The 24,544-nt window shown below is 52.9% G+C and overlaps 4 protein-coding genes across 24 annotated transcripts in view; 2 read left to right on the top strand and 2 right to left on the bottom strand.

Moving 5' to 3' along the window:
* Nucleotides 1-13,248, top strand: part of LOC117649208 (tropomodulin) — a 39,306-nt gene extending 26,058 nt beyond the window's left edge. For 5 of the 14 annotated variants that reach the window (XM_034391727.1, XM_034391728.1, XM_034391731.1 and 2 more), the window contains 8 exons: nt 5,393-5,548; nt 5,657-5,824; nt 5,912-6,035; nt 6,183-6,403; nt 6,493-6,647; nt 6,735-6,831; nt 6,912-7,059; nt 7,944-8,306. In XM_034391727.1, coding sequence (XP_034247618.1) covers nt 5,393-5,548; nt 5,657-5,824; nt 5,912-6,035; nt 6,183-6,403; nt 6,493-6,647; nt 6,735-6,831; nt 6,912-7,059; nt 7,944-8,170 — 1,296 coding nt within the window. In that variant the 3' untranslated portion in view covers nt 8,171-8,306. Of the gene's footprint in view, nt 1-3,613; nt 3,763-4,593; nt 4,741-4,792; nt 4,964-5,392; nt 5,549-5,656; nt 5,825-5,911; nt 6,036-6,182; nt 6,404-6,492; nt 6,648-6,734; nt 6,832-6,911; nt 7,060-7,943; nt 8,307-10,138; nt 10,226-11,641; nt 11,697-12,157 lie in introns of those variants that run through there. The other 9 variants (XR_004587967.1, XR_004587968.1, XM_034391733.1 and 6 more) reach the window with 7 other exon arrangements.
* A 32-nt stretch (nt 13,249-13,280) lies between these two features.
* Nucleotides 13,281-19,986, bottom strand: LOC117649585 (voltage-dependent calcium channel subunit alpha-2/delta-3-like). Its single transcript, XM_034392475.1, has 26 exons — nt 19,939-19,986; nt 19,718-19,799; nt 19,333-19,437; nt 18,950-19,241; nt 18,850-18,870; nt 18,645-18,668; nt 18,440-18,571; nt 18,097-18,362; nt 17,889-17,999; nt 17,599-17,812; nt 17,376-17,506; nt 17,002-17,133; nt 16,828-16,908; nt 16,577-16,732; nt 16,387-16,488; nt 16,238-16,309; nt 15,981-16,116; nt 15,687-15,903; nt 15,480-15,581; nt 15,112-15,400; nt 14,881-15,030; nt 14,600-14,806; nt 14,342-14,522; nt 14,132-14,258; nt 13,785-14,053; nt 13,281-13,306 (listed from the first exon to the last, which is right to left on the bottom strand). The coding sequence occupies exons 2-26, from the start codon at nt 19,778-19,780 to the stop codon at nt 13,281-13,283; spliced, it is 3,606 nt and encodes a 1,201-aa protein (XP_034248366.1). The 5' UTR covers nt 19,781-19,799; nt 19,939-19,986.
* Nucleotides 19,987-21,420: 1,434 nt separating this feature from the next.
* Nucleotides 21,421-22,540, top strand: LOC117649159 (gem-associated protein 7-like). 8 transcript variants are annotated; one of them, XM_034391634.1, is made up of 3 exons: nt 21,421-22,013; nt 22,125-22,241; nt 22,313-22,540. In XM_034391634.1, exons 2-3 carry the CDS (start codon nt 22,127-22,129, stop codon nt 22,510-22,512), a joined length of 315 nt encoding a protein of 104 aa, XP_034247525.1. In that variant the 5' UTR covers nt 21,421-22,013; nt 22,125-22,126; the 3' UTR covers nt 22,513-22,540. The 8 variants fall into 8 exon arrangements, with proteins under 8 accessions (XP_034247525.1, XP_034247524.1, XP_034247523.1 ...); XM_034391633.1 differs by having other exon boundaries at nt 21,421-22,041; XM_034391632.1 differs by having other exon boundaries at nt 21,422-22,047.
* Nucleotides 22,541-22,623: 83 nt separating this feature from the next.
* On the bottom strand, nt 22,624-24,488 carry LOC117649158 (60S ribosomal protein L5). The gene is made up of 6 exons (XM_034391629.1): nt 24,332-24,488; nt 23,713-23,898; nt 23,485-23,619; nt 23,189-23,391; nt 22,928-23,105; nt 22,624-22,849 (listed from the first exon to the last, which is right to left on the bottom strand). The coding sequence occupies exons 1-6, from the start codon at nt 24,332-24,334 to the stop codon at nt 22,661-22,663; spliced, it is 894 nt and encodes a 297-aa protein (XP_034247520.1). The 5' UTR covers nt 24,335-24,488; the 3' UTR covers nt 22,624-22,660.
* Nucleotides 24,489-24,544: the final 56 nt, after the last annotated feature.

The raw sequence follows: 24,544 nt of genomic DNA, 5'->3' as shown, positions 1-24,544 counted from the left end.
TGCCTACCCCGCGCCCGGCTGGAACGCCCGGGCCGTAGGCAATCAGCCCGCGTGCCTGTTCGGCGGGACTGCCTACCCCGCGCCCGGCTGGAACGCCCGGGCCGTAGGCAATCAGCCCGCGTGCCTGTTCGGCGGGACTGCCTACCCCGCGCCCGGCTGGAACGCCCGGGCCGTAGGCAATCAGCCCGCGTGCCTGTTCGGCGGGACTGCCTACCCCGCGCCCGGCTGGAACGCCCGGGCGGTAGGCAATCAGCCCGCGTGCCTGTTCGGCGGGACTGCCTACCCCGCGCCCGGCTGGAACGCCCGGGCCGTAGGCAATCAGCCCGCGTGCCTGTTCGGCGGGACTGCCTACCCGGCGCACGGCAGGCGCTCCCGAAAAACGCTCTTGATCGCGATGCCCCCGCCGAGCGGCGTGCGCCCTGTGCCTTCCGCCTCGAGGAGGAACAGGTGCCCCACTTCATCGTCCATCTCCCACTTTCATCGGGTCACCTGCCGCAGGCCTGCCGCCAGCAGCAGCATGCCGCCAGCCCCGCCAGCCCCGCCAGCCCACCGCGCGGCCCGCTGTGCCGGGTGGCTGGGTCGCAGCATGGTCGCAGCCCCCATCGCCAGGAGGAAGCGGAGCACCGAGGCAGCGGCCCGGAGAAATTGTCCCGGACTTGGTCGTTAGTTTTGCTCTGGGACTCGCCTCGCCTCGCCTCGCGGTCGCGCGACCCCGCTACTACGCTTAATTAGTCCAGTTCGCAGGGTGCCGCGAGGCCCGCTAGGGGCGCTGGCGTCGGTCGAAGTTCAGCGGCGACGGCAGTGTTGGAGTCTTGGAGTGTCCGAGCGAGTCGGTACAGCAGTTGTTGTTCGTCGCGGCGCCTCCCGACCTTCGCCTTTCCATTAACCCCGGCGCGGCCCCGCGCCCCGCCACGGCTTGGTGCCTTGAGCGCGCGGCCAGGCCAGGCAGGCCAGGCGCGTAGAGAGACAGAGAGACATTTAGAGAGACAAAGAGGGCCAGGCCGGCCCGGGCCATTCTCTTCCAAAATGGGCTGCGATGCCCCATGCCGTGCCGCGCCGTGCCGTGCCGCGCCGTGCCGTGCCGCGCGCGCCTCTCGCCTTCGCCTCGGCATTGTCAGCCTGGAGAAATAAAACGGTCCCTTACGCAACGACGGCGTCCACCGCGTCCACGGCGGCGTGCTGGTCATCGCCTGATGAGCCACGACCCCATCTCTCTCTTTCCTGCCCTTTATCTTCCATTCTTCCATTCTTCTGTCTCCGTCCGACACGCGGCGCGCGGCTCGCCTGCATAGCGATGTCATCTTTCTCCGTCGGCCCGCCCTTTCGAGGACTGCATCCAGATCGGGTACCTACGCGGGTACCCGCACCGCACCGAGAGAAAGCGTGCAGTACCGACGCAGTGTACTACGAAGGGCGCGCGGGGAGGGGGATACGAGTCAAGGGCACCGACACACACACGCACGCACGCCGCGTGTGACGTCATCGCGCCGCTGGACGAGTAGTGGCCGCGGCCGGCTGGAGCTGGCCGGCAGCAATGTCGTTGGTATGGCGCGGTGCGGCGCGAGCGGCGCGAGCATGGGCATTCCTCGTCGATTGGTTATGGTTCGTGCGGTACTGGTCGGAGTGGAGTGCGCGAGCGGCGGGGGGTCGCGGCGCGGAACGCTGGAGATCAAATGGTCCGCCAGGCCGCGGTCACGCGGTTGCAGCAGGGTTGCCGAGGGTTGCAGGCAGATGGCGGATGAATGGCGGGTTTCGTTGTCCGGGTGCCCGGCTTGGTTTACGACCGCCTTGCCCGCGGCTGCAGCGCGCGGCACTCCAGTGGCCACTCCAGTGGGGCACTGGGACGAGCCAGCTGCGACGTGCCCGGTGCACCGAGCCATCCAGAGCCGTCTGCAGATGTCGCGGCCCCGCGGCCCCGCCTTCCTGTTTGCTGTTTGTCCGCTGGAGCAGTCCGCCAACGCGGCCACTAATTTGGAGACGCGCGTCGTTCCATCCACTGTGCGGAAGGCGTGCCGTGACGCTGCGGCCGCCCGATAGATAGGCTCGTTGCTGTCGGCGCGCGGCGCGCGTGCTGCGCAGCGGCTGGGAATCAAAGCATAAAGGCAGGTTTCTCTTGCAGCAGACGACGCAATGAGAGGGCGAACTGCTCCGCGTTCATGTCACTCTTGCGAGCATGCTGGGTTCCCCGTTCCCACCGCGCCTTTCAAGCCAGAGTCCCGCCGATGTAACGCCGAGGGAGGGAAGCGCAGCAGCGCAGTAGCCCTAGCGGCAGGTCCGTCGGAAAGCTTTTCAAACTTTATTGTTTGCGCGTCGCCGCGCGTCGCTCTGCGGTTACTGCAGCAACACGGCGGCACGGCGGCGGCATGGCGGCGGCATGGCCAGGGCCGTAGAAAGTAAAGACGCCACGCCCGTTGCCGTCCTCGCTGAACGTGAACGAGGAGCCCCGCCAGCCCGCCAGCCCGGGCGGCAGAGACAGGCGGCAGGCGGAGGCCGTCCCGGCCGGCCTAGGCGTGCCTGCTGCTGCACTGCAACGCCCCGCCCCGCCCCGCCCGCCCGCCCCGCCCCGCCCCGCCCCGCCCCCAGCCCTGCGACGCGACGCCCTCCATGCGCTGCGCGGTACAATGGGAAGGGCCGTGCAGGACAGCGCGGTGCGGCAGGGGCGTGCAGGGCGTGCAGGGCCGCGCCGTTCCGTTTCTAGGCCAACTGGCCGAACGGAAGTGGATGCTGCGCGCTGTGGCGCTGTGCTCCGGTCGCGGCACAACAAGGCACACACACACACACACACACACACACACGCACGCGGCGCTACACTGCACAGCCTTGATCAGGCACTGCCGCCACGCCCCGCCGCGCCACGCCGCGCCGCGCCCGCCGATACCTCCGGCTGCAATCTGCTAGCCTGGGTCCGGGTGTCCGTGAGGTGGCACTGTAGCACTCCATTCCGAAGGGACGTTTCGTCGCTCTGTCTCTCTCACACTCGCGGGGCGTCACGTGGGGTGCGAGAGAGACGGGTGACGAAACGATCCTTTGGAACGAGGCGGCAGCACGGCGCCGGGCGACTGGAGCCTGGAACCTGGAACCGGAGCCGCCCACGCGACCAAGATCACGACTATCTCCACATCGCTATTCTGCCTCACGGCTGCCTTCAGCTGCTTGCTGGAAGCACGCTGGAACCACGCTGGAGGTTTACTGAAGGCCACAGGGGGGCGCGGCGAGGCTCGCTAGACGGGCCACATCCAGAGGATCCAGAGGGGACCTGCTGTAGACAAAGTAGGCGAAGCCGCTTTCTTTTCCTCTCCACATTTGCACTTGCCCGTCGAGTGGCAACCCTGGCAAGGCATGGGCAAGGCATGGGCATGGCGGCCTGTCCTCGGACAGGTCGAGTCCGAGGAGTGCGGCGCCGAGTGTTTGCCGGGCCGGCGTCGCGGCGCGTCGCGTCGCCTGTGGCGGGGCGGGGCGGTGAAGGGACGCCGCCCCGCCCCGCCCCGCCTCGCCCCGCCACTGCCCGCGGCAGCGCCCACTCCAGGTGTGCCTGAGGCGCAGCCTGGCTCCGGCGGCGCGGCGGCCGCGACTCCCTCGACCTGGTCGCAGTTAGCGCTCGCGCCCGCTCGCGCCCGGACCCGCCGCCGACGCGCAACGAGCACGCCCCGCGACGCCACTCGCGGAGTCTCGCCAGCTCGCGACGCCCAGCGCGACGTCCTATCAGTCTTCGTCAATCAGTGCAGTGTCGAGGAGTGGAGACGCACCGCCGCCATGGCCGAAGTAAGCGGTGACTCATCCGGTGGGGACAAACTCCGAACCTCGAACGCCCAACCTCGCTGCTTTTGCCCCCATGACCTGCACCCCACTACGATCCACGGTCACCCTTTGACTTTAGGCCCTCCAGTCGGTCGTCTCGACTGCTACAGATGACGCTGGTCTGCGGCAGGCCACGCCGGACTTACAGTGTCGGGTCACAGGTTCGAATTCCGGCAGCGGCGCGCGCTATTCGGTATTTTAAAAGCACCCCTGCAGCAACTGTTTGTTTTGGCACCACACTGCTGGCCATTAGGTCCTCTCCAAGGCTGCGTCCGCCAGGGCTGTGGCGGGGCGGGGCGGGGCGAGGCGGTGATTAGCCAGGTCGGCATCGCTAGTGACACTGGCCTCTGACGGCCCCGCCCCGCCCCCGCCCCGCCCCCGAGGCCCTGGCGGCCGTCAGTGAGGCTGCACGAAAACAACGGCAGCCAGGAGCCAGGCCCCGTGTCCTCTAGGATCTAGGATCTGGGATCTAGGATCTGGGATCTAGGATTGCGGTTGCGGTGTCGCGCCGCCTGGCCTGTTCGCCTGGCCTGTCTGCCTAGCCGCGTGGCGGTTCGAACCGCCGCGCGCGACGGCCGGCCGCAGTGATGCCACACACGGCGCTGGCCGACTGGAGAACTGCTGGAGGGGAGAGGGCCCCGGTGACGGCCGAGAACTCTGACAAGCAGCTAAATACTTTGCAATTTGGGCAGGGGCGAGTGACTCGTTGCGGAGTCTCATCCTGAAATACTGTTCAAGAGGTCCTTTCCGCAAATCCCAGACTCCGTGTTCAATCTTTGTTGCTGGCTAACGTGGAGCTCCTCCCCTCCACCCCCTCTTCCCTACCCCCCGCGTCCCATCCTGCAAATAACAATAAAAAAAGACAAAAAGTCAACACTAGGAAAGTACCTGGAGTGGGCGTAGGACGCGGTTTGATCAAGGAATTTTTCGCTTGATTCGAGTGTAAGTGACGGTGGGACGTCGGTGACGCGTGCGCTTGTCGCAGACGCAGCTGCCGAACATACACACGTCTTCCTGGCGGGGCTTGGTTGGGTTGGGCTTCGCATGATTCGCCTTCATCGATCCGCAACTCAAGCAGAACTGTGTCATCTCACACGCCCTGGTCTAGTCGCGACATTTTCGCCCCGGTTAGACTGCTAGTTTTAGTAATCAACGAACGCCCTCGGTGAGGCTTTGCAGGAAGGCGAGTCCTCAGTGGGCTGCGAGTTCTTGTCCGTGCGTGTGTTGTGGTGATTCATTACCTTGACAGCAGAGGCCACTTGTCATTTGTGAGGTTAAGGCCGTATGGGTTCCGTTGTTTTTACCCGGTTATCTCTAGCAGACGCTCCAAAATAGTTAGTTTCATGGAAACCTGACCCACAATGGCTACTAGATTTAAAGATGTCTTAGTTAGTGAACATTACTTTGTCACTGTGATATGCGACTCATCCTCTATAAATAGCTTCTGTAACGGAATAGGTTCTTATGTTTTTAAACTTCGTCCCGTATGGAGCAATACTTCTGAATCAAATCACATAGCTGCTTTTTGAAAGCACTGTGTATCTGAGAGTTAATTCTAATTTGCGAACTAATTGTAAATGTTTCTTTTCTCCAGACATCGTCGACCACCACCACCACTACTATGACCACTCAGGCTGCCAAATTATATGGCAAGGACCTGTCTGTCTACGATGATTTGGATGTAGACACATTGCTCTCGCAACTCAGCCCAGAAGAAATATCTCTTCTGGCCAAGGAAGTCGATCCAGATGTGAGTGCTTATGAATGTCTTAAAATGCTTAAGAATCTGATTGTTTATTATTTATACTTCCAATAGCAGTCCTGACCAAACGACTTAACAAATCTGTGTCAATTTCAGGACAACCTCCTTCCACCATCTCAGAGGTGCAGCTATGAGTGTGAGAAAGAACCCACTGGTCCTCTCGACCGAAAGAAACTCATTGAGCACATTAATAAGCAAGCCTTGGAAACACCTGACCGGCCCGAGGCGAAGCCGTTTGTCGCTGGTGTTATTCGTGGAAAGAAGGTATGTATCGTTTCTTGGCTTATACTGTTTGTTATCTTTTTGCAAAATTTCGACCCTTTTAAACATTTACAATTTTGTTGTTTTCAGTGGGAACCACCAGAACAGTCTGAAAAAGAACGTGAAGCAGATGAGCAAATCGCTATTGATATGGGAGATGAATATGAGCACGCTCTAAATGATGCTACCCAAGAGGAAATCATTGACTTGGCAGGTAATAATATCTCTGATAAAATAAAACCAAAACTTTTTAAAATGTCATGAAATTTTACTTGCATTGTTTTAACATTACTACTTTATTTGATTGTAATTTATCTTACCAGACCAGATTGTCCAAATCAACTATTTTCAATTTTTTCAGCTATTTTGGGCTTCCACTCCATGATGAATCAAGATCAATACCATGCCTCACTCCTGAACAAGGGTCAACCCATTGGTCTTGGTTGGGATGGTGTCACAAAGGCAACACAGCCAAAAGCATACCCTGCAGAGCCACCAAACTTGACAGACATTGACAAAACCATTCGACAAGTTCAGGAAGATGACCACACCCTTACAGACCTTAACTGGAACAATATAAAGGTAATGTGGGATTAGTTTATGACACTTTTTTGGGTAATAACATGTTGCATCTTTCTTAACATTTGTTTTGTTAAAACTGATCTTTCTAGAATATTTCTGATGAGAAGTTTGAAAGCCTGTTCGAAGCCCTGCCTGAAAACACTCATTTGGAAGTTTTGAATCTAACGAACGTAGGTTTGACTGACCGAGTCGCTCTGAAGCTTGCTGAGGCTTTGGAGAGAAATCAGACTCTTCGAGTTCTGAAGTGAGTTTCTGAACAGACTGTTTTTATTTGTTTACTTTATACATGATGCACCCTTTTTATTCACTTTTGTGTTTCATTAAATTTCAGCATGGAAACTAACTTTGTCAGCCCTCCAGTAATTGTTAAGATAGTGAAGGCACTGCTCAAATCACGCACCATTGAGGAACTCCGGGCTGCTAATCAGGTACTTTGATCATTTCCCTGTTCTTTTTCTCACAAATATCATCATCTCAGCTTATATGAGATATTTTATTGCTTTCACAGCGGTCACAAGTTTTGGGAAACAAGATTGAAATGGAAATTACCCAACTTGTTGAAGCTAACCCATCACTTCTTCGGCTTGGACTACATCTCGAGTACAACGATGCTCGTCACCGTGTTGCATCCCATCTCCAGCGTAACATAGATAGGAGTGAGTATCTAATTCTTGAGGTTTACACTGAGAGACCTTTTGATACCATTCCAACAGGACCTCTGCCAGTACAACCTGCATCTCCAGTTTAGAGTGTCCTTTGTCTAATACAGAATTTTTCAGGCAGTGGGCATGGAGGCTGAATTCATCATCATCTTTTATTGCTCCCTTAGCACTTTTTTCTTCTTTTTTGACAGCTCTTGATCGAGGTTTTAATGATTAGATGGTCCCAATGTTATTGCTTATTGATTGCTTGTCTGCACCACAACTTGTAAAATCCTCACTCTTTCAAGATGTGTATCACCTGAGCAGGGGTATCTGTTTAAATCCAGCTAAATTTGTTCCTGTGCTCACCTCTTGGAGATGTTGGGGAGGTTTAAAAATACATGAAGACTTTCTGTCCTTTCAATCGATTAGAATGCTAGGAAAGCTTGTGGTCTCTTCAGGCTCACAACAACCTTGGCAAAGCTACAAAGTAATGTGGCCCCTACCACCTTTTCTGAGATTTTCACCATCCTTCTTTACCTGTTTTTTCAATCGCTAGCAATGTTTTATATTGTGGACCAAACATCATAGATAAACAGAAATTCCGGTCAAAGCATTTCAAACTACCTATTGTTGACCATTGCCCTTATCTTATAGATGTATTTTGAATTGCTTGTGACAGTATCTCTCTTGGCTGTAGGACTATTTCTTAGTTATTAGTTATTAGTCTTGACTTTCCGCTCTGTACATCTAGCTGGTTATCTTTTATCTTATAATACAAGTAAACATATAAGCTTTCACATGTAGAGCTTGAGTTTATTTTATGTCAGTGTTGGTTTTACATACTTAGATCATAGGTTGCTTAACGAAGGAAAATTAACATGAGTTAACCATTGCAGGGAGGAGGGAGATTCAGGAAGTAAGGTGTGCCGCAACAATTCGACTGCCTCGTGCATCTCTTAAACAAAATATTGAGGTCCCAGAGTCCATCTCCTCACTTTCTCCCTCTCCATCTCCTCAGCCTCTCACCCCTGAACCTCCCATGTCTGAAACTCCTGAACCAGTTGCCCCTTTGTCTTCAGATCCATCTTATCCTGCTGATGAGACTCCGTCTGAGCCCATATGAGCAGGGTACTGCTGGGCACTCTGCAGCATGCCTGCGCTTGCTGCGTGTTTGTTGTGTAGTTGTACATTTTCTTCTTTTTCTCTTTTCTTTTTTCTAATTTCTGCTTTCTTTCTCGCACCCAATCTGTCAAAAATTACAAATATTTTTTGAAGTAAGAGGAACTTTTCTCTACACTTGCCATTTGAAGTGTGGATGTAAGCTCCTTTCACTCGCCCCTTTTTTTTAAATTTATTTTTCTTTAGTTTTCTTTTTAATTATGAATGGACTTGTAGTGTGTGTGTAAGGTGAGAAGTCCTTCAAAATAGGGTATACTCTTAATACAATGCATGGCCGTCAAAGACATTTACCACATCATGAAAGTTTGAAGCATATCAGAAACATATTTTGACTTTGAAAGAGTTGAATCTATTAAAGATTGAAATTACTTGAGCATGCTATTGACAGTGCACCTAAAAAAGCGTAAAACAGTATGATTGTGTTTTCAAAATTTTCAATAATAGAAGCTAGTTGGTTAGTTGCAGTATTAAATTTTCTCTTGGGGAATATGAATTTGTTTATTTCCTCTAAATTCAGCTTCAGCCATTTTTGTTTTTTGTATTAACTTGTACTTTGTGTTGTGTAGCCTTAAAAATAAGTTGAATTCTCTTGCTTAATGGTGCAAAAAAAAAAATCTTTTAGCAGAATAGATTAAGAAATTAATATACTACTGTCCAGCAATAACTTGCTCGGTTGTGTTTTTGTAAAAGAAAATTATTTAGAAATGGGTAGAATTGCATGTCAGAATTGGGACCAGATAATGTTTCATTGTGTTTCATGACTGTTTGGTATGGGGAAAAATAGATTGCAGGGCGAAATTTTATAGCATGTTGCACTCAGGCTTTGCTTCCTCTGGCTTAATCCTATTTCTATCCTTGCTCTATTGAACCTAATTTCAATCAGCAGAAACCTACCATTAAGTGGGTTTCACTGCATTCATCGACCCTCACGTCCCGCACGAGTTGTACTTCCATTGAGATGCAGGTTCTATTTTGGCGCTGGAGTGATCATTATGGTGCGTGAATTGAAAACCTCTGTGTGTGCCTTATATTTTTGAGCTAGACAAATTATTGAGAACAGTATTTAAAATGTTGTCAATAAACAGAACATGAAGTGAGAGCATTTTAGTAACATCTTTCAGCCTCAGTGCTAACACAACTCAATGATTAATGGGGTTCTTCATTTGAGGTGTGACTGGTTAATTGCTAAGAATGTTCTCACTAGCGATTGCTCAGCTTCTCTGCTGTACTTCCCGTTGGCATGAATGACCAAATTCAATTGGAGCACGGATATCCTTGACATTGTGTCACCATTCATGTTGTCTTCCAAGGATAGTAAAGTGAGGCTTTGTCAATTTTAGCGATTGGTTCCAGGTAAACCTAGTTGCCTGAATTTTTATTGTTCATAAATTTACAATATTTTAAAACCGACAATTTCAAAACATGCACAAAACGAAGCATGTAATATTTTATCACCTTACTATCTTAAGTACCCATGCTATTACAATCAAGTGTGATTTTATGTGTGGGGTTGCGTCTCATCTGACAAGTGGCACGCGTCTAGACTGGGCTGTAACAAACTGGCTTAGTGAATTATAACATTACTTAAAGGTTTTGCTCTAAATTTGGGTGGTTTGATGAGTGCTTGGCTCTCTTAAAAGTTTTGTTAAATTTTCTAGCTTATAGCAGCAATTTAGTCTTATTTTTTGTAGCTGTTTTTAGTGCTTGTCAATTAGAAAATGAAACAACATTGCAGTGTGTTAAAAATGGTGGTGGGGGCCAACTACCGACTCAGATCACCATCCACACATTTTGTCTTGTCCACATACACATGATCTCATTAGTTTGTAAGCTACAGCAATGATGTGTCCACTATCCACACGCAGTAAAATTGAAATTGATTGACCACCTTATCTTTGGTTTTCTTCCACAGTACGGAAAGACCTCAATCTGCAACTTCAATTCCGTTTCTTTAATAATCGCCACAGGAAAAACAAGCAAATGATCAAGTAAAATGGAGGTACTGGTTGAGTTTACAGTGTTGAAAGATGTTCGCTTTGGCTTATGCCTCGCATTGCCTTGTTAAATTTTAGGGGGGTGGGCCTCATATACAGATATGTTTCAGTATAATGAAAACACATGCACCTAAAAACATTAATATTTGACTTCTTAATTTTTCTTTCATGAATTATTCTTTTTAGTTAAACTGTTTCACATGCATGTCTTGTTGGCCTCCACCGCTGGACATGTATTTTTTAATAATTCTTATCAATGGTAGCTCTCAAAATCTAACTATAGCACATGCTGCATTAATATTAATTAACATACTCTTACATCGAAATCATAAGAACACAAAGTTAATGCCAGTCTACGGTGGAAGGTTGAACAATTTTACAATGACTTCAATAAAATTCCTGTCAACTTACTTATATGAAGCAGTTAGCCATGTGTAATAGCCTTGATTGACCGTCATGCTTGCAATGTGTTCGATTAGTTCTGCACACTACATCACTAATGTGTTGTGTACCCACTGAACAAGTTATTACAGTTTTGCATGTAATTAACAAAATTCAGAAAGTTTATATAATAACACCATGTTGTGATCCTCATTCATTGCACTTGTGGATTCTAATTAATGAACTGTTTGTTTTTATTTTTTGGGGTTGTTTTTCAGGCATGGTTTTAACACCTAACAGATTAATTAATCAAGCCTGTAACACTCTTCTCCATATCCAGCCCAAGCTAGCACAAATAACCCCAGTGTTTTAGATGCTGCCAAAGCATTGGCAAAGTGTGACAATCAAACAAGTTTGGTTAATTTCACTTCTTTTGTAGTTTGTAGGTCCCCTTATATTGCTTGGTTAATGGCAATGCGTGGAATTTTTGTGTTAGCTGCAATGCTTTTTTTTTTTTAAATAAAATTTCAGTGTTTTGTGCCATTGATTAACAAGGGTTTAATCCCAATATGTTTAAATTTTGATAGAAAGTCATTCATTTTATGCTTCAAAGAAATGACAGACTTCCCCTGTACAAGTAACACACCTAATTAATTCAACACCAATGTAGTTTTGGGCTGGAGAGAGTGAGAAAAGTGTTTTGGTCCGTGTTGATAATCCAGTATGACAATGTGGGCATGTCTTTTAGAAAGTGTTCCAGTCCCTCCTCATTCATCTACCTACGTCAAACCTTGTCAATGAAAACTGTGTGTTTTGTGTGATGTTCGAAATGAATGAACTATGCATGTTATAGTCTTGGAACCGGCTGGTATTATTATATATAGCAGAATTTTTTTTTTTTTTTTTTAAATTTAAATGCATGTTTCATTTAGAAACAATATATTTGACAGTCCATTTCTTTTTCTGCTGCAGTTTGGTATAATACCAGCTTGTGTGGAATGCTTCCCAATCTGATTTTGTTTGTTCCTCCCTTGTTACAGTACGTCAATCTCGTGTGGGAGTGTCCAGCTCATAGCAAGATGAACGGAAATTTAGGTATATTAAAGGATTTGTTATCTTTATTTTATTTGCTTCCTGGTTTTCTCCAAATTTTTTTGGTGGTGGCTGGCAATTTTTACAAGGTGCCGTTTCAGACAACATCCTAATGCTTCTGCTTCCAACCATAAAAAATCAAATTACTTGCTTACTTAGCTTATGCTTTCATCTCTGGTGTAATTTTTTTTGTTGTTATCTACTGCTTTCTTCTGCTTTAGCTCTTATGAAGGCTTCATCATACTGTATTGTTGTCTTTCACTGATGCTTATTCTTGCTTTCATTGTGGTGTTTTCTTTGCTCTCTGAAACTGCTTTTGTCTTATGTAAGTGCTCTGTGTTGTGGGGGACTGCATTAGATTTGCAAACCCTCGGGCAAAGTATGATTTTGACAGAAACTGAATATTGCCTTAGTTTTTGTTGTTGTATTGATAGGAGTTTTAAAATGTATGTGCAATGTTGCAGCTGGACGCTGTCGCCGCATGGGCCACTTCTCTGCAAGCCAGACCGTGGGCTGGATTAGAGACAACAAGTTTTAGCATGCTTTGAATGCAATCAACAGAATGGCCTAATATTGTGTCAAAGTAGGCATTCAGCCCCAAACCAATTCTGATGCTGGCTTTTTTTAAATCTTAAAAGCAAAACCAAGGCTAAAATCTTTCTGAAAGAGGAAAGATTGTAACCGCACACACTTCTATAGCCAGGCTATCACTTGTAGTGCTGCATTGATAATTTTGTTAATATCAAAAAGGAAAAAAAAGAAAAGAAAAAAAGGCCGTTTTAAATTTAGGTATTTTGAAGGTGAAAAACTATTATTATGTGATGTTACCATCTTGTTTCTGCTTTTCCTTCTTCCTTGTTTTAATTATTTCTTGATGGCCAGTTTTATTTTATGTGTTGTCTACGCATGGTTTGACGGCACTGTAGAGAGAGAGCTTGTCTTAATAAGTGAATGTTGTGTGAAAGTGTGTATGTGAGAAACAGTGATTCTTTTGTTCCCACCTATCTTCTTGTCTTTGGTGCCTGGGACGTACTCTGTTCCATAATATTGTAGTAGTTAATGCTGAATGCTCAGATTCTGTATGCCCTTTTATAGTTTATCTTTTGACTGAGTCGAATGTTTTAATCACAAAGCTGACTGTATTTCTTTGCTCCCATTCAAAGAAGTAATTTTCCTGTGTTATTCCTCATGTTTGGTGTAGGAAACATTCAAGAAGTTTTTCATTCATTCAATACAATTTCTATGTCATCTTTGTTGCTTTGGCTTTGTAAATACACTCTTTCTATAGCTACATGTTCTTGTCAGTGCCATGAGTGTCACTGATGTGTGTAAACATCTCAGGGCTCATTGCCAAGTTTTCTTTTCATTTTATTGGACTTATGTAAGTACTTTGTAAGGATAAGTGGCCATTCTGAGTAGTATTATCCAACACTTTGTTTGAATGGAAGACTTTAGAGAGTAACACCATTTTACAAAGGCTTTGATGAGGTTGAAATTTATACTGAGTTGTTCAGTGTTTTAACATTTTTTTATTGTGATAAATCAGAGTCAAATTCATATACTGTACGAATGTGTGATCTATCCAAATCAAACACCAAAAAGATCCTTACCAACTAATTAAGAAAGAACATAATTTTTTTTATCGTAAGACATATGAATTGACTTTTTAGCTACAATGTATTTTGCACATTTCTTTTGGAAATTTTATTCAAGATATAAATATTATTATAATAGCTATTGTATAAATAAAATATCTGTTTTGCTGGGCGGACTGTGTTGTGAAGAGCACTGCATAAATTTCTCTTTATTTTTCAGTGGCTTTCAGTGTGTTCTCATCAGTCTGATAATATTTTAATTGTTCTTGATAAGAAACTAGTATGTAAACTGTGTATATTACATTCATACAAATGGACGTTGTCGTTTTCCTATTTTTTTACACCTAGCCCCTTAATTCACTTGAACCCCGCACCGTAACACGTGGCAGTCCATGTGTCCATTCATTCAGTCAGGCGTCAGTCAGTGACTAGTGCCCCAGCGCCGCCGCCACCAACAAGTGCGCCAGGGCGGCGAGGCCGAGCACGGCGCCGACACCCTGCACGCGCACCGCGCCCCCGCAGTGCGGGATGTTGCGCTCGCCGTCGTCGCGGCGGTAGCAGTCCCCGGGGCGGCGGCGCGGCCACTGCGCGCCCATCTTCCGGTAGATGGGGCTTCCCTCGGGCGTCGCGTCCTCCCACGGCGTGGTCCTGAAGGGCTCGAACTGCTCCACCGCCGGGCACGAGTTGAGCGCCGCCACCAGGACGAGGTTGGTGCCCGGCACGGCGGCCACGACGAACGGCCGCACTCCGGGCCTGGCGGTGCCGCTGCAGGGGGCAGAGTTCAGCCAAGTTACGACCGTCACGAGTTCGTTCAGCGCACGCACGGTGTTGTTTTCTACTCACTTCTTGGAGTCGCAGCCGAGCTGCACCTGGCCGCGGTGGTGTTGGTGCAGGCCCGCGCCGACCCGGTGCAGGTGCAGCTTGATGTCGCACAGCTGCAGGGTGGTCTTGTTGACGCGGAACGCTTGAGCTGCGGGACAGCAACATGTAACAAGGGGAAGCGGAGGGAGGCTTCAAGATTCGATTGGAAGTTTCGGGAAGGGAAGGCCTTACCTTTGACCTTGGGGGACGCGTCCTTGGCCTTGGCCGCCCCGAGCAGCATTGCCGCGGTGCACACGTACAGGGGGTGCGCGATGAAGGGGTGCGCCACGTCGCCCGGCGTCCCCGTCCACCACAGCGCGGTGAGGGCGGCAGTGCCGAGCATGGACGCGCTGAGGGACGGCGACAACGCCGCCTGTGGACAGCAAGGACGTCAAGAACGTCGTGTTGGCAGGCCGGGCAGGCCGTGACCATCCTGACTGTCGTACTCACCGCCGAGCTCTTCTTGGGGCGCCGGCACACGCCCTGCACGTCGGTCACGGTGACGCGCTCGAAGATGTGGGCCGCCTCCAGTCTGGCCGTGAGGTTGCCGTTGACCAGGGTGAGCGGCCGCCCCGCGTTCAAGCCCGTCTTGTCCGCCACCACGATGGCGTTCTCGTCCAGCAGGTAGAGGTCCAGCTCGCCCATCGAAACGGTCATCTGGAAAGGGACCGGGCTTGATGCTGCTTGCACGCGCCGCCATACAACCCGTGCGGAACCGAGCTAAGACTCACCTCGAGCCTGGTCTTGGCCGTGATCTCATCGAACAGCTGCTGCAGCATCGTGAGGGGGAAGTTGGCGCCGACCACGGCGGCCGGCGCCTTGCCCCTGAAGAGCGCCGCCGTGATGGACGCCAGCTGCTCGCCCAGCAACTCCACCTTTTCCTGCGGCACATGGCAAACCCTGTCAGACTGAGCGGAGCGCTTCCCTCTCGGAGGCGCCACGGTGTGACCGTTGTGACTCACAAAGTCGGTGGTGTTCGGCTTCTCCTCGCCGTTCCAGCCGTCGGCCAGGCCCGCCCTGCGCGCGGCCCAGGGGTCGTCCGCGTCGTAGGCCGCGGTGTACTCGCTGTACACGTCGGACTCCGCCTCGTCCTGCATGGGCACCGTGACCACCCAGTGCGGCGCGGCGCCGGGCTGCGCGCCCCGCTTGCCGGCCTTGTCCGACTCGGCGGCCACCACGGCCCAGGCCGACGACACGGCGCGCTTGAACCACGGCTCGTCGGGGCCCCGCGGAGGCACTGGTGACTTCACTCTGCAGTCGGACAAAAAGCGCCAAATTTGAAACAAAATTTTACACTGAACGGAACTGCCAACGAGTTGGGCCCACTTACGTCTCGGAATCGACTACGGTGTTGATGGGCCTGCTGGTCCAGCGGGTGAGTCCACTGTGGGTCGCCACGAAGGCCGAGGACACGTCCCAGCGCTCCCACACGCTGCGACAAGCCAAGCGACAAGCAGGGGACATCCGACATGAACAGGGACAGACCAAGGCGAAGTAGGCAACCCTTTTGGCGGGCGCACGCCGCACGCAGCCTCACCTCGTGTCCTTGATCCTCTCCGAGAAGAACTTGGTCACGTCCGCGTCCATGGCCAGGGCGTTCACCAGCTCGCGGTCGCAGTTCTGGCCGCGCAGGCTGAGGCGCTCCAGGCCCAGCCGGCCGGGCTGCCCGCAGCAGCCGCAGTAGGTCCAGTTGGGGTGCACCTCCCAGCCGCCGTGCGGGCCCCACTCCGAGCCCAGCAGGCTCAGCAGCTTGGCTGCAACATCGGACGGGGAATGCCATTGGTGGGTGAGCTCGGCGAAGCCTCTGTCCGGTTGGTCGTTCCGCACTCACCGGACGTGAGCGAGCTGTCGTGCGAGCCCTTGACGCACTCGGTGCCGTACTCCAGCGGGGTGGCCATGACCAGGCTGTAGGGGGTGTTGTCCACGCCTTGGAAGTAGTAGCGCCGCGCCATGCGAGCCACGCGCCGCTGTCCGGCAACAGCAGCAACAGCAAACATCAACACGGGGTCCTTGGAGTCGAATGGGATGCCTACCTACCGGGCGGCACAGGCGCCGGTAGGCTAAGCGACCCATCCGACGAGTACGTACCCAGTTTCTGTAGGTTTGTCTGACGGACAGCACGACCGAGCCTTTGTACTGCTTGACGACTTGATCTCGGAACTAGTGGGAGGGAAGAAAACGTACAGAAAGCAGTGCGGTGCGTTAGCAAGCTTCACGCGCTTCACCTCACCACTCACGTTCTGCATGGCCTGGCTGAGGTTGCGCGGATCCGGCACGTCCTCCTGCTCCACCTCGCTCATGTCCAGGCTGTTGAAGCCCGGCTTGAGGATGCCGTTGAACTGGAACAGGCGGCAGGGATCGTGCAGGCTCCATTCCCAGTCCCTCCCCCTCCCCTTCCCCCTCCACCGGAGAATGCCCGGCACTCACCCTGGGCCGCAGGTCGGGGTGGAAGATGACGAGGCCGTTGTTGGACACCATGAAGATGTAGGCGTTGACGCCCACCCTGTGCGGGGAGATGAAGGCCGTGAGCTGCGACACGGGGACGTCGATGCCCGCCACGCCCAGCAGCGCGCCCTCCGCCACCTGCGCCAAGGACGCCAAGGCGGCAAACCAGAAACCCATGCCGTTGAGTGTTCATGTTCACGAGCGTTTACCCGGAAATTATTTCAAAAACTGACCCCGGCCGAGCTGAGGTTGAACACCGGCACCGAGACCGTCACGACGTACTCCTCGCTCTGGCCGAGTTCCTTCTCGGGAACCTGTGCAATCGGAGCAGGCGCGACAGTTAGAGGGAAGGTGTAGAACAGGGGGGGCGATTAATTGCGAAAGAAGGTGGAACGTTGGACGCGGACCGTGCGATCGAGTTGGTAGTGCTTCCGGGCGCCGCGGTGCACCTCGTCGTGCTTGAAGCAGACCAGCGTCAGCCTCCGCAGCTGCTCGTCGCGCTGCATGGCCACCCAGAGCTGGTCCGTCGTCTCGGGGACCTGCACGAACCGAACCCCATTACCTCCTGGTGGCCAATCATCGGCCACCCTGCCGTGCAGCCGTGCTCGCCGTTGATTGGCGGCCGAGCGGCCGAGCGATTCCGGAGGGTGGTTTCGTCGCTTTGTCTCTCTCGCACCCCTGCGGGACGGCGCATGGCAGAGCTACGAAACGACCCTTCGTGGCTGGTGGCGCGGGGGCATAGAAAATAATTTCCAAGTCTGAAGAGGCTGGGGGGGCTCACCGTGACGTCGGGGTACATGTGGGACCAGTGCACCGGGTGCGCGCCCTGGAGCACCATCGGCCGCGCCATGACGGGGATGTACTTGAGGGCCGTCATGGGCGTGGCGCTTTTCCAGAATTTCTCATGCCATCCTGCCAACACGAAACATGGCGAGATGCTCATCGATCCGAAATTTAGGTCGAACTTGACAGAATTTAAGACTGCTGAAGTTGGTTTTGCTGACCCATGTTGGCGCAGGCCATCCACTGCGCCTCCCTGGGGGCGGACTGCGCGCCGTCCGTGACGGTGAATGTGAAGACGCGCACGTTGGTGTGGCGCGGGCTGGCCCTGTCCGGCCGGTTGTACAGCTTGAAGATCTCCTCCTCGTGCTCCGGCACCAGGTCCGTCACCAGCATGATGGCCTGGTTGCAGTTGGCGCCCGTCGCCTCGAGGCGGTACTGCGAACCGGCACCGGGGCGTCACCAAGGATGTTCGGGTGGGCTTGAACCAACCTCTGACGCGTTTGAGGCTTACCTTCTCCAGCAGACGGAAGGAGAAGTCGAGGGCCAAGGTGAGGTTGGCGGCGCCCTTGGGGTTGACGCCTTCCAGCGCGAACTGGAGCTCGCGCACGTAGGCCGACGTCGCCTGCGAACAGAGCGAAGCGAATCAAGACGCGTCCCAAGTCAGGCCGTGGCGCTCATGAAACTAGAACCGGACGCCAGTCGAGGATGTTGGCATTCACCGGGATTAGCTTGTCGTCCAGCCCGGGCAGCAGGGAGGTGACGTTGTTGCTGTACAGCAGCACGGTCACGAAGTCGTCGGGCGTGAGCGTGTCCAGGATGGTGTGCGCCACGAGCTTGGTCAGCAGCGCCGGCTCCGTCATGTAGATGGAGCCCGAGTTGTCCAGCAGGATGATGATGTCCTTGGGGCTGGTGGCGGCGCGCAGGTACCACGGCCGCAGCCGCGCGTCGAAGTAGTCTTCGCTGTACATCCGGTTCCACTTGGAGGCTGCGGCATGGTCTAGTTTCAGAGCCTTTCCCAGGCGGAGTTCGCGCTGGCCTCCCGCGTCCGCGCGCTCGCCCTACCTGGGTACTGCCTCATGACGCCGGTGTGGTGCGCGAAGAACTGCCACGCCGTCGACCAGTCCTCCTTCATGTTGCTGACGAACGCCTCGTCCAAGGCCTCGGTCAGCTCGATGATCTGCTGCACCTCCGCTCCTGGTGGCAAGGGTGGCTCAAATCGTTTTACGCTTCTTGGCAAATGCTGTGCAAGCCAGAACCAGAACCTTACCTGTCGAGTTGAACTGCTCGGGATCTGCGACAAGCATGGGAATGGAACGGATTAATTAAGAATGAACGTGATTTCAATTCAGGAAAGAGGTTCAGCAGGCCAAGTCATCCCACCTCGCCCAACGTAAACGTTGGGCCGAAAATAGTCCGCCGTTCTTGCGTGGTTACATTATTCTTGCTCTGGCAGTGCACCTCACGAAACTTACCCTCGGCTAGGTCAATGGTACCTGTTGGGCATAGGAAGGGCGTGCTGTGGTGAGTCCGCTCGGCGAATGATTCCACAGAGAGTAAGGTGGCTGTACTCACTGCCGTCGTCCACCTCGGTGGGCACGTGCACGGCGCTGAGGGACACGTTCACGAGGCTGGTCCCGGGGAAGGTGTCCACGTGCACGAGCCAGGGCTTGACGGTGGTGGTGGGCTTGGCCGTGGTGGGCGGCCCCGCCGTCGTCAGCGAGTTGCGGCGCCGCTTGGGCTTCGGCGGCGGCGGCGGCGTGGGCTCCGGCGTCGTCTCGAGGTCCTTGACGCCGGGGTAGAACCGCGGCACCTCGAACTGGCGGTAGTCCACGCGGCCCAGCTCCTCCGCGGCCTTCCGGATCTTCTGCTCGGGCAAACACGGGTCTATGAGCCAGGCCGACGCCGAACGAAGCAAGCATCTTGGCGCGCTGCGCTGTGCTTTTGCTTTCACTGACCTGCACCTGGTTCACCCTGCGCTGCATCAGCCTCTCCATGTTGCGGGCCACCTCGTTGAGCACCCGCTCCGGGTCCCTCACCTCCACGTTCATCTTCTTGATGCTCTGCAACGAAAACGCGCGAGTCGGGCGGGGTGCGGGGGCGGTAAGCAGGGGGAGGGGTAGGCAGGGGAGGCCGCCCCGCGCGATTTCCGATTGCAGGCCACTGATTACAGGAGATTAAGGGTTTCGCCCTGATTCCCGCCAGGCTTGTTCCGCAGGGTAATGCTGTAATGTCGGATAACCTGGTGATGGACTGATGGGGTTGCCGCGTTTAACGAGACACCAGCGTAAACAACCCGACTGGGGGTCCGCCGTCCCGCCGCCCCGCGCCGTCGCCACTCACCTCCTGCAGCCGGTCGAAGCGGGTCACGCTCCTCGCCATGTCGGCCAGCTCCTTGCCCAGCATCTTGGCCCACGCCTGCACGCTGCGGGGAATGGCGGGGAATCAAACCCCGCCGAAATTAAAATGGCGCCAATCACGACGGGCAAACAGAGACCCAATTTCGCACAGTGCGGGGCCGTGGCCAGCCGTGGCAGCCAGGGGGCGCGTACGCGCGTACTCACACACTCTGGTGGTCGGCGGGGTCGAGCTTGCCGTGGCGGGGCGGCGCGCCGTGGCCGGCGGAGCGCGCCGCGAGGGAGGACGGCGCCGCGGCCAGGAGCACGGCGAGGACGGCGGCGCACAGCGCCCCGAGGCCGCGGGCCCCGCTCGCCATCGCATCCCCCGTGTGTCGGCGAGGACCCGACGGCGTGCAGGTGGTGCGGGACGCGTGACGCTGCGTCTTGACGCGGTGCGGCAAATGACGCGCTGCTGGCCGCCTGGCCGCGAGGCTCTAGCCGCGACCAGCGACGCGGTGCGGTCCTCCCTCCCTATCGACCCCCTCCGGCCCTCCGCGCGGCGCCCCGACGCCCCGACGCCGCGCCAGCCAGCTAGGCCCTGCCTCCGGCGCCACTCCGGCGCCAACTGGACCGCGGGGCCGCCAGCCCGCCGCCAGCCTGGCGCCGGCCGAAGCGCGGGGATGCCCCGACGCGATGCCTCTCGCCTACCCTCGCCGTGGCGCAGCGCAGAGCCCCGCCTGCGACGCCTGCGACGCCCCCACCCTCGCTGTCATACGGCAGCGTTCAAGAGCACGCAAACTTCGCTACGCGCTGCGCGTCGGATTCAAGATTCACGTCACCGACTCCACTGCACGGGGCGTGGGGCGAGTGGCGAGGGGAGGCCCAGCTGGCCGTCCACGTGACGTGGCCGACGTGACGCAAGCCGCCACGACGACCCCCTTGGCCGGGCCGGGCGGCGCACAACCCCTTCTGCCGCGCAGCGCTCAGCGCGCCCTCTGCTCCAGGCTCTGGCGGAAACACGAGGAAACCGCAGTCTGACGCGGCCCTCGGCTCGTCACTTCACCGTAACAACAACACCGTGACTGCCGTGACGGGGCGGCGCCGTGCCTCCCTCGTCCAACAGGCGGGAGCGTCGACGGCGCTGACGACGTCACGCGACCTCATTGGCACCCCTGCTGCGCCGCGCCGCCGCACCCCGTCGTCTTGGTCGTTTTCGCCGATCGGCGACTTATTATGCCCGGCGTGTTCCAATATTGAAAGAAGGCCATAGCGCATTTTCCGCTTGCCGCCCTCCGCGGTCTCCCCTCGCCCCTCGCCCCCGACCTTGGTCCGGTAGGCAAGGGTAGGCCGGGAAGGGCGGGTGGAGAGGGGACAGTGCGGACGGCTTGAAGTGTGAGTAGGGGGGTGCGGGGGCTTCGGGTGTCGCGCCTAATCATTGTCTGATAGCATGGATCGGCTCCGATCTGGTTAATCTCGCAACTGGCGTGGAGAGGAAATTGGGAACGAGAGGGGTTGGAGGATTGGCACAGGGTGGAACAGGTGGAAACAACCCCCTCCGGCCCTCCGCCCTCCCCGTCGATACGGAGGCAAGCGTCTGCACGCCCGTCGCCCATGTCATATTCTCTGTCAATTACGCCTTTCTTGGAGCCGGGCGCTGATGCCGAAGAGTCCTTTCGTCGTTCGATCTCTGTCTCTGTCGCACTCATGGGATGTCTCGTTGCGGTGCGAAAGAGGTAGAGCAACGAAACCCTCGGAGGCTCGGCAGAGGGCCAGGCCGCCAGGCAGGGCGGGTGAAGAATAAATTAGGGGCTGTTTTGTTCGGATGAAGAGAAGAGCACGTTTGTCACGTAATTCGTCACCCAATATCACACAGCACACAGCAGGCTAGCTCGGCCACTTTTGCGTTCTGTTCAAATTGCCGCGCTGCAATGGTGGCTCAATGGTTGCCAACACCGACAACATAGCTGTCATTTGAGGCGAATGTAAAGACTTCCTAGGGATAAATTTCGATAGCTTTGCGAAAAAGAAGAGACAAAAATAAACAAACAATTATGTGTGTGTCTTTATCAGCGAATTTACTGGCAAAGTTGAGTAATGAAATGAAACACCGGCAAAGTTGGTGCCAGATTTAGTGAGTGGCCGCGGCGGTTTTCTTTTATTTTATTTCCCTCGTCAAAACAAAAATATACACAGACAACTCGCACGACGCCAGACGAATCTCACACTGTCGTCTTCATCGCCGCTGGAATTTATCTTAGGAATCTTAGGTAGACACTCGAGCGGTCTTTTGCGTCGTCTTGGTAGCGTGTCATGCCGCAGTCACATGTGGTCCTGGTCTGCCTAACCTTGCCACGTGATGTTCAATGTGTTCCCGGTTCGCAAATTTAATCGATTGGTATTTTCTTTCCCAGAAATGACTGCCAACTGTCCAGAAGTTCCATCGCTCATTCCGAGCAAAGAAGAGGAAGTTCAACAAGCAAGATCTTATTTGCGGGAAAGGTTCATCCGAGCTTTGTTAGCTATGAACGGTGAGTTACGTACTGTGACTAGTGAAATTGGAATGTTAATTAATAATTCAATGAAGGTGTGATGAAGAAAGGTCTTGTTACAGGAAGGACTGCCAATTTTCGTATGTACGAGAACACAAATGTTTCAGCAGTGTTCGGAAGCTGTGATCGTGAATTTGTCAATATCTATGTGAAATCATTAGACACTCCTTTGGGATCCATTCCCGATGCTCTTTTAAGAACCAATGATATTGAATGTATAAGTATTAATGAAATAGATCCCAGTGCCTAAATTCCTTGAATAAATTTTTTAAAATATGTCACTTGTCTTATTTTGAAAGCAAAATATACTAGCTCATCCAGATGCTAGGACACAGAAAAAGGGTTACTAGTAAGAAAGAAATATGTAATAGGCTGATTTAATTTCCAACAAGTACAGTTTATTCAACCTCTCCAGCCTCAATTTTCTTAATGAACTCAGCCTTCTGCTTGGCAATCTTGGCCTTCCTCTGTTCAAGGGTGAGTTTCTTCTGGGTCCATCTCTTCTTGGGGTGCTCCTTCTTCACAACAACCTTGCGGACAGGGTCGGCTCTGATAGCCTCATGGCATTTCTTGTAGAGACCCTCAATCTGGAAAACAAATTTTGAATCACACATTGTCCAGGACATTTCCATTCAACAAGTTCATAGTGGAGAAGAGGAACTTACACTATCGGCATTAATTCCATTCTTGATGTAAAGAGCAAACTGGCGTTTGTAGGCCTCATCATCTTCCTCTGAGAGGTGGCGCATGTACTCAGCAACATGTTGACCAAAGATGTGCTGGCGGAGGACCTCTGCGTTGAATTCCTTGGATTCAGCATCAAAACCAGGGAACCTCTTGGTGCTGGACAAGAAAATGCAATGTTAGTGACACAGCACAAACATAAAGTAGCTGATCTGCATATGAAATTGTATTATGATACTAACCTGTGAGGGATATTTAAACCACCATCAACAGCTCCCTTCATGGCACCGAAAACCCTGGCGCCAGTGCTGGTCCTAGCCAGACCGACGTCAAGGAAACACTTGAATGCTCCGGGGCCATTGTCGAGTTCTTCAACAATGTACTCTTCACCAGTGACTTCTGTGGTACCAATGTACAACTTGTCCAAGTTCAACTTGTTAAGAAGCTACAGAACAAAAGTGAAATTAACTCCATTAATATTTGACAACTGGCATAAAGAAAGCAAAAAATAAACCCACATACACAGCAAAATACTTACTCTACGGGCAAGGAGGAGACCTGTGCAGTAGGCGGCGGCATAGTTGGTAAGACCGACTTTGACACCATACTTGGGCAACTCATGGCTGTATGCTGCGCACAGGATCTTGTCACCCTCAATCCTGGAGTACGCAATCTGTAAAAGGCAATTAACAGAAAAGCGTGGGTCAATGTGTCATCTATCACTAGTCTGAGTAGCGCAGATGAGCAGAAACATATCAGTACTCACCTGACAGGTGACGTCACGGTTGGATAAACGGACGACAAGACGGTACTTGGGGGTATTGTATTTGTTTTTGTCCTGGGCGACCAGACGTTTGCGGGCGAAGTAGTCGGTCTTTCCTTCACGACGCCTCTTGAACTTAACCTGGTACCTCTTGAAGTACTGCTTGTTCTTGACTACCTTAACGAACCCCTGAAAGCAAACATGACCGAGATTAAAAAACGCCAATGAAGGGAACCAAGACACACGACAATGGTAGCTAAGAGCTGAAAACTTGAGTGAAACTAGACAGACAAAACAGAACACGGACGTAGCCGGCCTGATACATCCTAACCTACACTTCCAAATATAAACAAATCAGGTAATTTAAAATGGAACAAAATATAAAACGACCAGGAATCACGGATTTGAAATTTTATCAGAATGATATTCTGAATATGAACAACTAACATAAAAGCCAAATATTCAATCTGAAGCATCCATGCACGCTCGCAGGCTATAAGCCGCAAGTTAAATCCAAATACATCCGATGAACACGGCACATATTTTCAGGTCAAATGACTTGGGCAATAAATTGTAACCATCAAAAAGGAAAGCGGACTACTTCAGACGAAATTTAACTTACCATTTTGAGATGGCTTTCGCGACAAAACGCGGGTTACACGTCGGCCGTATAACCCCGTTGGCTAAGGAGAGAGGCAGGAAGTGGCCCTGAACGCCGTGTGCCAGCGGAAGTTGATGAATCTTCGACACCGGTTTAGGGGGCTGCCAACAAGTGAAAAGTTTCCCTGAATGTGGAACTAGCCCGAATTCCTAGAAACAAAATGACTTTTCGATT

The sequence above is a fragment of the Thrips palmi genome, unplaced genomic scaffold (assembly GCF_012932325.1).
Source record: "Thrips palmi isolate BJ-2018 unplaced genomic scaffold, TpBJ-2018v1 HiC_scaffold_4, whole genome shotgun sequence".
NCBI lineage: Eukaryota > Metazoa > Arthropoda > Insecta > Thysanoptera > Thripidae > Thrips > Thrips palmi.
The sequence above is the reverse complement of the archived record's forward strand: the minus strand, read 5'-3'. Positions and strand labels throughout refer to the sequence as shown.

Bases quoted from the DNA above. Each gene is read 5' to 3' on its own strand.
- LOC117649158 (XM_034391629.1), bottom strand. The intron at 23,620-23,712 runs GTGAGTACTGAT...TGCCTTTTACAG, and splicing joins ACCGTGACGTCACCTGTCAG to ATTGCGTACTCCAGGATTGA. The intron at 22,850-22,927 runs GTAAGTTCCTCT...TTTGTTTTCCAG, and splicing joins ATGGAATTAATGCCGATAGT to ATTGAGGGTCTCTACAAGAA.
- LOC117649585 (XM_034392475.1), bottom strand. From the start codon at position 19,780: ATGCTGGGCAAGGAGCTGGCCGACATGGCGAGGAGCGTGACCCGCTTC. The intron at 17,134-17,375 runs GTGAGCCCCCCC...CGGTTCGTGCAG, and splicing joins ACATGTACCCCGACGTCACG to GTCCCCGAGACGACGGACCA. The intron at 16,733-16,827 runs GTCAGTTTTTGA...TCCTTGGCGCAG, and splicing joins TCAACCTCAGCTCGGCCGGG to GTGGCGGAGGGCGCGCTGCT.
- LOC117649159 (XM_034391634.1), top strand. From the start codon at position 22,127: ATGACTGCCAACTGTCCAGAAGTTCCATCGCTCATTCCGAGCAAAGAA. The intron at 22,242-22,312 runs GTGAGTTACGTA...TGATGAAGAAAG, and splicing joins AGCTTTGTTAGCTATGAACG to GTCTTGTTACAGGAAGGACT.